Genomic DNA, 12,266 nt, shown 5'->3' on the forward strand with positions numbered 1-12,266 from the left:
CTGCAGCTGGGAGATTGGGATGGGAGTGGGAGAGAAGGAAACAGGCACTTTCCCCTAGCTGGCTTCTACGCAACCCATTCCAAGCACTTCCAGACTATCAGAGATAAGGCTTATAGGCAGAGCTGCTCTGATTCTCTCCTAGGAAGAGGAAAGCTGTGGGAGACAGAGCCAGGGCTAAGTGGTCCCAGCAATCCATCAGTAAATCAATCAGTGGTATTTACTGAGCACTTACACTGTACTAAGCACTTGGGAGACTACAGTGCAACAGAATTAACAGTCCTCTCCCAAGCAATGAAGGAAACACTGGGATGTTGGAGCTAAGACTAGGAAGGGAAGAGAGTCCCTTCAGGCCAGATCTGCCTCACCTGGACTCCATCACTTGGACAGGTTTTAAAGCCATGGATCGAGGTGAGCTGTTGGTACATCCCTTCCCTTAAACCTTCTGTCTGGGTCCAATAAAACACAATTTCCTCCTGAAAGTGTATGATTTTAGAGTCTGTATCCTCCTGCTCCTTCATCCCTGTTAGGGTGGGGATTGTAGAATATTGAATGTGTGACCTAATGGAAAAAGCATGGGCCTGGGAATCAGAGAACATGTGTTCTAATTCTGGCTCTTCCACTTGACTGCTGTGTTACCTTGGACAAGTCAATTAACTTCTCTGGGCCTCAGTTACCTTAACTGTAAAATGATGATAAATCCTGCCCCCTCCAATTTAGACTGTGAGTCCATATGAGGCAGGACTGTATCCAACTTGATTATCTTGTGACTATCCCAAAGCTTAGTACAGTGCCTGGCACATAGTGCTTAACAAGTGCCAAAATAAATATATTTTTCTTGGTTTTCACAACACAATAAAGCATGGCAATTAGCAATAGCTTACATGCAAGCTCTCAGCGTTTTTTTAGAAACTAGCCCATAAGTCTTGAAGTTTCATTCAAGCCTGTCTCCCAAGCCTATCACTTTAGCTTTAATCAACCAATCACTCAGTTGCATTTATTGAGTACTCACTGTGTGCAGAGCACTGTACTAAGTGCTTGACTATGCTTATCCATAACCCTTGACTCCTCCTTCTCTTTCAACCTCCATATTTATTCATCACCAAATCCTGTCAGTTATCTCTTTACAAATCTAGAATCCACCCCTTCCTCTTCATCCAGGCACTTGTCATATCAAACCTGACTATAGCATCCATCTCCTCATTGGCCTCCCTGCCTCCAGCCTCTCCCTTCTCCTGTCCATACTTCACTCCACTGCCCAGATCATTCTTCTAAAAAATAAAACAAGAAAACCCACTGTCCGTATCCCTCCACTCCTTAGAAACCTCCATTGGTTGCCCATACCTCACTGCACCAAGCAGAAACTCTTCACCATTGGCTTTAAGACACTCAAACAATTTATGTTTCCCTTACTTACCCTCACTACTTATCCTCTACTCCAACTCACCTGCTTCTCTCCTCTCTGACCAACCTACTCACTGTACCTCATTGTCAACTCTCTCACCGCCAACTTATTGCTCAGGCCCTCTGTTTTGCCAAGACTTTTCTCCCCTTTATATTTGACAAAGCACTGCTCGCCCCCTCTTTAAGTCTCTTCTGAAATCGCATCTTCACCAGGAGGATTTCCCTGATTAATTGGTCATCTCCTCACCCTATATCCCCACTACTGCTACTTCAGCACTTCTGTGCCACCTTAATACACGAATGCTCACCCGAACCCAACCCTGACTACCACTTATGTGCATTCTTCCTACCTGTAATTTATTTTAGTGTCTATCTCCCACTATAGATTGTAAGTTGTAATGCCTACTAACTCTGCTGTGTCCTTCCAGGTGCTTAGCACACTGTTCTGCATAGTGTAAGAGCTCAGCCAATACCATTGCTTGATGTATTTTTTATGGTGCCAGACACTGTACTAAACATTAGGATGGGTACAAGATCCTCAGGTTGGGCACAGTCCCTGTCTTACACAGGGCCCATAGTCTTAATCCCCATTTTACAAATGAAGTAACAGAGGCAAAGAGAAGTTAAGTTACTTTTCCAAGGTCACACAGCAGACAAATGGCAGAATGGGGATTAGAATCCAGTCCTTGGAGTCCCAGGCCCATGCTCTTTCCACTAGTCCACGCTGCTTCTCTATTCAAGGGAAGGGCCCTCCCAGGTACATATTTCAGCTCCCACCTTCCCATCACATACTCCTCCACTCTTACCCACCCAGGGAAGAGCTGCTGGTCTCCTCACTTAGGCTTGGCCTCAGTTATTTTGCTGTTTCATTGCCGATGTTACAGTACTTGCCAGGGCAGAGGCCGGTGAGATTGTCTGTGGGCCTCAGAGATGTTTGGCATAGACTCCCATTGGAGATCCTGAAAGGACTGCCTCAGGGACCTTCAGAGTTTGCTCTTCTGCCAAAGTGATTAGCAACCAATGCTCTTCAGCCCAAAGCCTAATTTTTCCTGAAGAGGTGGCAGGCTCTACAAGCCAGGATTGCTTTCCTTGTCTCCATGGTGGAATGGGGAGGGTGGACTGAGGCTCCCACTTGTGTTCAAAGGCTAAAAGGACCCTGGCTCCAGAGTTCCTGGGCCGAGATGCTCTATGGACTCTCCTGGCAACACTTCTTCCAGTCACAACTTCAGTGCCAGGGCTTCAGGCAAGGTCAGGCACCTGGGTGGCTGAGGATTAAAAGCCTCCGCTAAACCCAACTCCTGTCCCTTAAGATTAATTGCTTATTCATAGTGTGGCCTAGTGGAAAGAAGTGACTTGCCTAAGGTCACACAGCTGACAAGTGGCGGAGTCAAGATTAGAACCCAGGTCCTTCTGACTCTCGGGTCCGTACTCTATCCAGTAGGCCACACTGCTTCTCATTTGACTCCCTCCTGTCCCTTATCCCTCATGTCCCCATGATTTGTGGAATGGAAAATGAGAATGGAATCCAGCCATCAGCCCTCGTGAATACTAGACTTTAGATGCTTTTCTTCCTATTGAATGTGTCTCTGGATTGCTAAGGCTTTGGCCATCTTGGAGGTGGCTTGCAGGATGTGTTTGCTACAGAATGGAAAGTAATGCTTTCCCCCCAAACTTGGACTGTCCACCTGCACTGATGAGGCCTGCTTTCGTGCAATGGTGCGGTCATCTAATATACTTAGGAAGCTGAAGACTCCCCCTGCTTCTTTAATCGGCTACAACAGCCAGCCTGACAACTGTGATATATTGGGAGGGGGTGGAATGGAAAACAACACGAACTCATGTTTTCTGCTTAGGACGTGTAGTTTTATCTGCTGAGACTGATTGTGTTTCCATTTCCACCTTAATTATTTCTGACCTGTTTTGCGCCCGGTGTTTTCCCCACCATGGGCACCGACAGACGTCAGACGATGTGGTTTGAGGAGAAAAGAGTTGGACTACGAGAATCATGAGGCAGCCTGCCTCTGTTGTTAAGTTCTGAGCTTCCTGACAGTCTCAGGGAAATGGGATGAGAACTGAGACCAGTGGAAATTGCATATTTCGCTGCTTCAGTCATTCAGATGTGTCTGCTTTGGTCCTGAAAGCAGTCAGACAGCAGGTGAAACTTTGAATCAGTTCTGATCCTCCTTTAATAATAATAAGGACAATACTAAGGATGCTATTTGTTCAGCATTTTCTATTTGCCAACCATTCTACTAAGTGCTGGAGTTGATACCAGATAATCAGATGGGACTGACCAACATGGGGTTCACAGTCTAAGAAAAATGTAGAACAGATATTTCAATCAATCCATCAGTCAATCAATAGTATTTATTGAATGCTTACTGTGTGCAGAACATTGTACTAAACACTTGGGTGAGTACAACAGAGTTAGTTATTATGCTCCCTGCCCACAAGGAGCCTCCGGTCTCTATTTCACAGTTGAGGAAACTGAGGCACAGAGAAGAGATTTTTCCCAAAGTCACCCAGTGGGCGTGACAAAGCTAGGACTCACCCCCAACCAGCTCTGTTGCTTCCCAGTCCTGTGCTGCCAGTTTGGTAGGGATTTCCTTGGCATTAGAATTCATGAGGGAGCTGAGGGTTTTTGGAGCAGTCAGTCCCTTATGTTCTCTTACCCTAATGCGTTGGAGAGGTGGAGGGGTGATAGTGGTGGTGGGGACAATTCAGGGATGGGCCAGTGAAAATTTGGCTGCTCAGTGAATTGGAGATGGTGTGGGTGTCTCTTGGGCTGCCTCTACCACCCAGGTGCAGTAAGACCAACCCGTCAAGACAAAAAGTCTAAGTGAGCAGTCCCCAAAGGAAGTCCCCAGAGAAGGGAGGCCAGGGGGTGAATCCCTGGAAAACTTTGCCTCATCCCCTGACCACCTGGTCCTGGATCATCCCCCCAGACTCCTCCCCAGTCCTGAGAACCCCACAAAGACCAAGATGGTTAGCTCAGAGGCTGAGGTCAGTTCTAAGCAGACCCGAGGGTCCGAGGCAGGAAGGAGTTCAGGGGACTGCCCCAGGCCCTCCCTCAGGGGAACCCCAAATTCCAGATTGGATTTAGGCCTGGATCTGGACCCGCATCCCTGGAAGGGGCTGAAATTGACCCTGCCTCTAGGGCACTGGGTGAGGGCAAAGACGCCAGGTCAGCTCCTAGGCAGGAGAGGACAGTCCGTTCCCTGACCAGCTTCTGCTCAGACCCGTGGGACAGCTTGTGCTAACTGAGGCTGAGGCCTCTGCGTGAAAGTAGTTTCTGGGGTGATGTCCAAGTCAGAGTGATTGGTGCCAGGTGGAGGCTGGAAGGTGAACCTCTGAAGAAGACTGGTGAAGAACAGGAACAGCTCCATCTTGGCCAAGCTCTCCCCGACACAAACCCGGCGTCCTGCGGGGTGAGACAAGTAAACTGAGCTTGTTCTTGAGCTGATGTATCAGGCTACATTATCAGTAGCTCTGGAAATGATACGTAAATGCATTACACAATAATAATTAGGGTATTTATTAAATGTTTACAGTGTGCCAGGCACTGTACTAAGTGCTGGGATGGATGCAAGGAAATTGGATTGAACACAGTCCCTGTCCCATGTAGGACTCAGTCTCGTTCCCCATTTTACAGATGAGGTGACTGAGGCACAGAGAAGTGAAGTTCATTCATTCAATCACATTTATTGAATACTTACTGGGTGCAAAGTACTGTACTAAGCTCTTGGTAAACTGAAGTGACTTGCTTAAGGTCACACAGCAAACAAGTGGCGAAGCCAGGGTTAGAACCCATGACCTTATGACTCCCAGCCCCATGGTCTATCCACTACACCATGCTGCTTCTAATGCTTACACGTGTTCTAAAGCACACAGCACCTAAGGAGATCAACTAAACATGACCCATTCAGATCTAAAATTCATTGGCTGCTGACAGCCTGCTAACACCCAAAACCAGTTTTCTCTACTTTTGTCTCCTTGTACAAGCTCGCAGCTGAGCAGTATCCTGTGGCCTGGACATGAATCTACCAAGAAGGGCTTATATTAGGGGCTAGGAGTGACCAGTGGATCCCGTGATAAGGTTGCCTGGCTCATTACCTATGGAGAAGGGCAAAAAAGCCGCCTTCTTAACAAAGTTCCCTTCAGCATCCAGGAAGTGGTTCGGGTTAAACTCATTTGGTGTCTCCCACTGGGACTTGTCGAGCAGCACGGAGGTGAGCAGAGGGATGACTGGAGTGCCCTAGAGAGAGGAAAATGTTGTTACTGGACAAGGTCTTGTCTTATGCTGTTGAGTCATCTCTGACCCAAACTGACTCCGTGGGCACACCTCTCCCAAAACACCCAGTCTCCATCTGCAATTGCTCTGGTAGTGTAGCCATAGAGTTTTCTTGGTAAAAATGCAGAATTGGTTTACCACTGCCTTCTTCTGCACAATAAACTTGAGTCTCTGCCCTCGACTCTCTCCCAGGCTGCTGCTGCCCAGTTCAGCTGAGTTTTGACTCATAGCAGATCACCTTCCACTTGGTAGCCACTGGCTATGCTAGGAATGGAATGGGTATGCCTCTGCTTGACTCTCCCTCCCATAGTTGAGACTGGTAGAGTACTGGAAACTCTCCAGGTGCCATCCTGAGAGGAGATCAAACAAGGTGCTGTACCAGATATACACATGGTGAGGGCCTGCCTTCCAGGAGCTCACGTAAAGGCATATTTTGTGGGGAAGACATATCCGTAAGGGGGCTCTGATGGCCTTCTTCTTTTCATCTACTCCTTAACAATAATTACAGTATTCATTAAGTATTTCTTATTAGGTGCTAAACACTGGGCTAAGCCCTGATCCTCCCTCCCTCCCAAGCTGCCCATGCAGACTCCGACACTCCTCCTTAGGTCACAAACAATCCAGGGCCCTTTCTCAGCACCAGCTTCCTGAACAACTGCATGGAAAGCTCATGGGCCTGGGAATCAGAGGACCTGGGCTCTTATCCTAACTCCATCACTTGCCTGCTGAGTGATCCTGGGCAAGTCACTTAACTTCTCTCTGCCTCAGTTCCTTCATGGTTAAATGGGGATTCAATACCTGTTCCCTCTCCTACTTAGGCTGTGAGTCCTATATGAGACAGGAACTGTGTCTGACATGATTAAGCATTTAGTACAGTGCTCTGCACACAGTAAGCGCTCAATAAATACGATTGATTGATTGATGATTGATCTGTGTCTTTGCTAGTGCTTAGGACAGTACTTGACATATAGTAAGTGCTTAACAAGTACCATGAAAAAACACACACAGAAAAGCTCTTCTTGGTCCCCTGCCTGTCATCCACAGTCCTGAGTGTGAAGACCAGATGAGGCATGAACTAGATTGAACTAAAGTGACTTTGAAGGAGTTATTGAAGAAAAAGACATCTACTAGAACGAGCCATGTAGTGAGCATGACCAGACATCCCAGTGTGGATGGGACAGACACACCAGGCTCCTATCTTGATGTCCTAGAAGGTCTCTTTGTCCAGGTCCTGCTTTCAGCTGAGCTGTCAAGATGGGGCACGAGACCGTGGGAGATACCATGACTGGATCAGATCATGGGAAGCAGCATGGCCTAGTGGCAAGAGCACAGGCTTGGGAGTCAGAGGACATGGGTTCTAATCCCAGCTCTACCTCTTGTCTGCTGTGTGACCTTGGGCAAGTCTCTTAACTTCTCTGTGCCTCAGTTACCTCACCTGTAAAATGGGGATTGAGACTGTGAGCCCCAGGTGGGACAGGAACTGTGTCCAACCTGATTACCTTGTATCTACCCCAGTGCTTAGAATAGTGCTTGACACATAGTAAGTGCTTAACAAATACTATTATTATTGTTGTTGTTGTTATTATTATCATTGATCTCTCTAGCCCAGAATTCTCTCTCTGACATTGGCCACAGGTTGCTTGCAGGAGAATATGATAGTTGCCCTCCTAATATGGGGTGGACCACTTAACAGAATGGCATGTTTCCGGTTGCACAAGAACTCCATGGAAAAGCCCGAGAAGCACCAGTTCTATTGTGATGACAGAAGACAGCAGCTTGGTGAGTTACCCCTTTTCTTCCTCTGCTATATCTCCTCTCCTCCTCTCTCTCCTTCTTTCCCCTTCCACCTCTCACCCTCTCTTTTCTCTCCCTCTCTGATGTTTCTGCACTTCACCATTTTCAGCTCCACCTTGGACTGTTACAAATCCAATGTATTGGGGATCAACTCATTTCTTTTGAAAATATGAAGCCCTAAAACCCAAGTCGAGCCTGAGAGGTCACTACTCCTGGCCTATCTGAATCTCCTGGCCAAGCCCCAGACCCACCAGTCCTCTCTGAGAGGGGTTACCTTAGGGAGGAAGAAATCTCGGAAATGGGTATCGACGGACAGGCAGTGTGGGACGTGGGGAAGGAGGGTGACAAATCTCTGGATTTCATGGATCACGGCGTTGGTGAACGGAAGGTCTTTATGATCTTCATACCTGGGCGGGCAGCCCAATGAGAGAACTTGACCAATCTCCTCCTGAACTTTTGCTAAAGGAAAGAAAAGTGAGTGTTTTTTACCCATTTACTCTGCTTGCCTCGTTCTGCCCAATGCTGACAAATGGATTTTATGCAAACTAAAACATGGTGTGTGTGTGTGTGTGTGTGTTGTGTGTATGTGTGTGCGTGCACATGCATATGTTTGTGCATGTGTGTGTGTATGTGTGTGTCCATCCAATCCATCTTCTGCCCCTCCGTATGAGAAATAAACCCTGTTCCTACCCTTGACACAGTTCAGAAGAGTTGGCTAATCTCAAAAGGAAATTCCTTCATACACTGCAAGACCGAGTTAGGTTAGTCCCTGAAATTAGAAAGAGTGGAAACCCCATCCCTGGGAAGATTCTTTCTAATCTGGAATGGGTTAGAGGCTTTCCCACCTGAAAATAGGATCACAGACCTGATGACCTGGAAAGAGCCATTCCGATCATGGAGTCTTAGGCATCTGTGAATGGAAGCTCTAGGAACTGGGTGTACAGCTTCATTTTCCTGACCAAGGAAATGCCACTCAGAGCAAGATTGAGAAGCAGTCATGATCTAGTGTAAACAGCATGGGGCTGGGAGTCAGAGAACCTGGGTTCTAATACTGACCCCACCCATCTGCTGTGTAACCTTGGGCTAGTCACTTAACTTCTCTATGCTTCAATTACCTCATATGTAAATTGGGGATTAAGACTGTGGTCCCCACGTAGGACATGGACTGTGTCCAACCCAATTATCTTGTATTTATTCAATTGTATTTATTGAGCGCTTATATAATAATAATGATGATGATGGCATTTATTAAGCGCTTACTATGTTCAAAGCACTGTTCTAAGCGCTGGGGAGGTTACAAGGTGATCAGGTTCCCCCACGGGGGGCTCACAGTCTTAATCCCCATTTTACAGATGAGGGAACTGAGGCACAGAGAAGTTAAGTGACCTGCCCAAAGTCACACAGCTGACAATTGGCGGAGTGGGGATTTGAACCCATGACCTTTGACTCCAAAGCCTGTGCTCTTTCCACTGAGCCACGCTGCTTCTCTGGTTATATCTACCCCAGCGCTCAGCAAAGGGCCCGGCACTAAGCAAGCACTTAAAAAATATAATTTTAAAAAATGGAGATTTACCCTGAATCTTGGGATATTTCATCATGAGCAGGATGGCCCACTGCAAGGTGGTGGATGTTGTCTCTGTCCCGGCCATCACCAGATCGAGGATGGAGGCCACTATATTTGCATCATGAAATAGAGTCTCTTTGTTCGTCTCCTTCAAATGCACAGAGTGTAGATTAGGGTTATCAGGAGGAAACAGGTAAGATAGACGTCTCCAAACTGTGGCCTGAGGATGGTTGGTGGTCCCCAGGTTCCTGGTGGTCCTCATGCACCTTTCTCTGCATCCCTCTCCCCTCCCTGGCCTATGTTTTGAGTTACTGTGCCCTTCAGGGAAAGCCTAGTGGGAACCCCAGCTGTTCATAGCTCACAAAGGAGAGGGTGTGTACAGTCGTAGACACAAGAAGCCCCTCAAAACTGATTAGGAAATGCTACCCTGACTAGGGACAAAAGAGAATTTTAACACCAAGTTCACAAATCCAGGGTCTAGAAAATGAAAACATATATTTCTTAAATAGATTCCAGATTAGTAAAACTATTCCTGGGACTGAGAGTGAAATGCAGACAAAAATAGATGCACAGCATGTTTTTTTTTAAAAGAAAAATTGAGCTGGGTGCAGTATATTATTTACTTATGAATCATTATCAATTTTAAAGTAATAATTCCCTTGTTCATCTTCTGCAACCATAAAAAAATGCATGTCCCCATTCACAGGTCCCATAAGAAACCAGTCAATGATATTGATTGGGCTTCAGTCTGGTTTTAAAGATGGGGAACCTGGGCTAGCATCGCTCCATTTGGGGTCAGGGAAATGGCTTCCCTAGGGCCTGGAGGCCTGGGACTCTCTGGTATGGTCTTGCCCCCATTCATTCATTCATTCATTCAATTGTATTTATTGAGCACTTACTGTGTGCAGAGTACTGTACTAGGTGCTTGGGAAGTACAAGTTGGCAACATATAGAGACGATCCCTACCTAATAACAGGCTCACAGTCTAGAAGGTCCCAGTGCTGGACTCAGTGCTGAGTGACTGAGGCCGGGCCAGGGCTTCTGCCCAATATAGAATGTAGTAAGTACAGTATTCTGAACACAGTAAGTGCTCAACAAATAAATACGACCCATAGAAGCCATAATGATACTCTCCGGTGGCATGTTGCATGTTTGCTTGGGAAACACAAGGCACATGCTTAAGAGAGCCAGCAGGTAATGGCAGACAAGATGCATGTCTCAACTGTAAGTTCGCTGTGGGCAGGGAATGTCTGTGGGAACCCCAGCAGTTCATAGCTTGCAGAGGAGAGGGTGTGTACAGTCTTAGACACAAGAAGCCCCTCAAAGCTGATTAGGAAATGCCACCCTGACTAGGGACAAAAGATAATTTTAACACCAAGTTCACAAATCCAGGGTCTAGAAAATGAAAACATATATTGCTTAAATAGATTCCAGATCAGTAGAACTGTTCCTGGGACTGAGAGTGAAATGCAGACAAAAATAGATACACAGCATGTTTTTTTAAAAAAAAGAAAAATTGAGCTGGGTGCAGTATATTATTTGCTTATGAATCATTATCAATTTTAAGGTAATAACTCACTAGTTCATCTTCTGCAACCATAAAAAAATTACTACCAACTACCAATGTCTACCAACTCTGTTGTGTTGTACTCTCCCAGGCACTTAGTACACTGCTCCTCACACAGTAAGTAAATGTCACTGATGGACTGATTGAACTGTGAACTGTTACACCCCTTAAATCTGGATCACGTGTGCTTTGGAACTTGCCCTAGTAAATGTAGTAGTAGAAATAGTATTCATTAAGCACTTACTGCGCACAGAGCACTGCATTAAGTGCTGTGAAAGAATACCCAGACAACTCTATTTCCCAAATGTGAAATAAATTCCTGTCCCTCAGGGATGTATTTATTAAATGCTTACTGTGTACGGAGCACTATACTAAGTTTTAGGAAATAATTAACAAGTGGTAATTTAGACATGGACCCTGTTCCCTGGGGCCTGATCAGAGTCCTCTCCCTTGGAGCTGCTGTTGGGCTCTATTGGTCCGTGAAGTCATGGGGATGATCCCACTGGGTCAGTCTGGGGTCAACTGAAGTGATGAGAAGCAGCATGGCATAGTGGATACTGCATGGGTATGAGAGTCAGAAGGTCATGGGTTCTAACCCCGGCTCCTCCACCTGTCTGCTGTGTGAGCTTGGGCAAGTCACTTCACTTCTCGGTACCTCAGTTACCTCGTTTGTAAAATGGAGCGAGATTGTGAGCCCCATGTGGGACAGGGACTGCATACAACCTAATTTGCTTGTATCCACCCCAGTGCTTACTACAGAGCCTGGCACAAAGTAAGCACTTAAACAAAAACCATACTACTACTAATAATAATAACAATTATTATTATTATTATTATTACTAGTTGGGGGCTGATGCTAAGTGACCTGAACCTAGCATACCCCCGCAACTTCAGGAATGCCCACACACTATCTCTGTGAACCAACCTCAGACCTGGGCATTCTGGAAAAATCAAACCTCTCCCATAGGTGTAGAAATTGCAAAGAGATTGAAATACCGCTTCTTGCTTTTGGATGAGTGCATCGATGTAGCTCTTCACATTGCCCTGCTGTGTCTGTTGCCTACTCATCTTCATGTAATCCCTTAAAATAACTCGAACCTCTTCGATTTTAACCAGTATCATCTTGGGCGATTTGAGCAGGAATCCCAGGAAGGGGTAGAAATTAAATAGCTAGATGAAAGTACAAATGTGATGGGTTAAATACACAGGAGAAATGAATGTGTGCGGCCAGATGTCTGCCTGAAGATGATTGAGGTAGTAGAATATTTTAGTTTTATCCCTTTAGGTACACATATTATTTAAGAAAAAATGCTCAAATGCTCAAAAGTGCACAGTGAGAAGGTTAGTACCAGAAAAGCGGAGTGTGCAAGCGGGGATGTAGAAGGTGAGAAGGGAGGTGATGTAGGAGGGGGCAAGGTGATGGAGAGCTTTGAAGCCAATAGTGGGGAGTTTTGCTTGATACAGAGGTTAATAGGCAACCACTGGAGATTTTTGAGGGTGTAGGGGTGACATGCCCAGAGTGTTTCTATAGAAAGATAATCTGGGCAGCAAAGTGAAGTACAGACTGAAGTGGGGAGAGACAGGAGTTTGGGGGATCAGAAAGGAGGCTGATGCAGTAATCCAGTCAGGATATGATGAGTGATTGTACC

At 46.2% G+C, this 12,266-nt stretch overlaps 1 protein-coding gene across 1 annotated transcript in view; it reads right to left on the minus strand.

Annotated features, from left to right (window-relative positions):
• Positions 1–2,972: 2,972 nt before the first annotated feature.
• The window catches only part of LOC119942143, a 65,928-nt gene continuing 56,634 nt past the window's right edge, over positions 2,973–12,266 (minus strand). Inside the window, exons 27-32 of the mRNA XM_038762797.1 lie at positions 11,614–11,787; positions 9,060–9,195; positions 7,761–7,945; positions 5,515–5,656; positions 4,641–4,822; positions 2,973–3,173 (exon numbers count right to left, since the gene is read on the minus strand). Coding sequence (XP_038618725.1) covers positions 2,973–3,173; positions 4,641–4,822; positions 5,515–5,656; positions 7,761–7,945; positions 9,060–9,195; positions 11,614–11,787 — 1,020 coding nt within the window. The remainder of the gene's footprint in view (positions 3,174–4,640; positions 4,823–5,514; positions 5,657–7,760; positions 7,946–9,059; positions 9,196–11,613; positions 11,788–12,266) is intronic.

Source organism: Tachyglossus aculeatus, chromosome 21 (genome assembly GCF_015852505.1).
Source record: "Tachyglossus aculeatus isolate mTacAcu1 chromosome 21, mTacAcu1.pri, whole genome shotgun sequence".
In the NCBI taxonomy this organism is placed as follows: domain Eukaryota; kingdom Metazoa; phylum Chordata; class Mammalia; order Monotremata; family Tachyglossidae; genus Tachyglossus; species Tachyglossus aculeatus.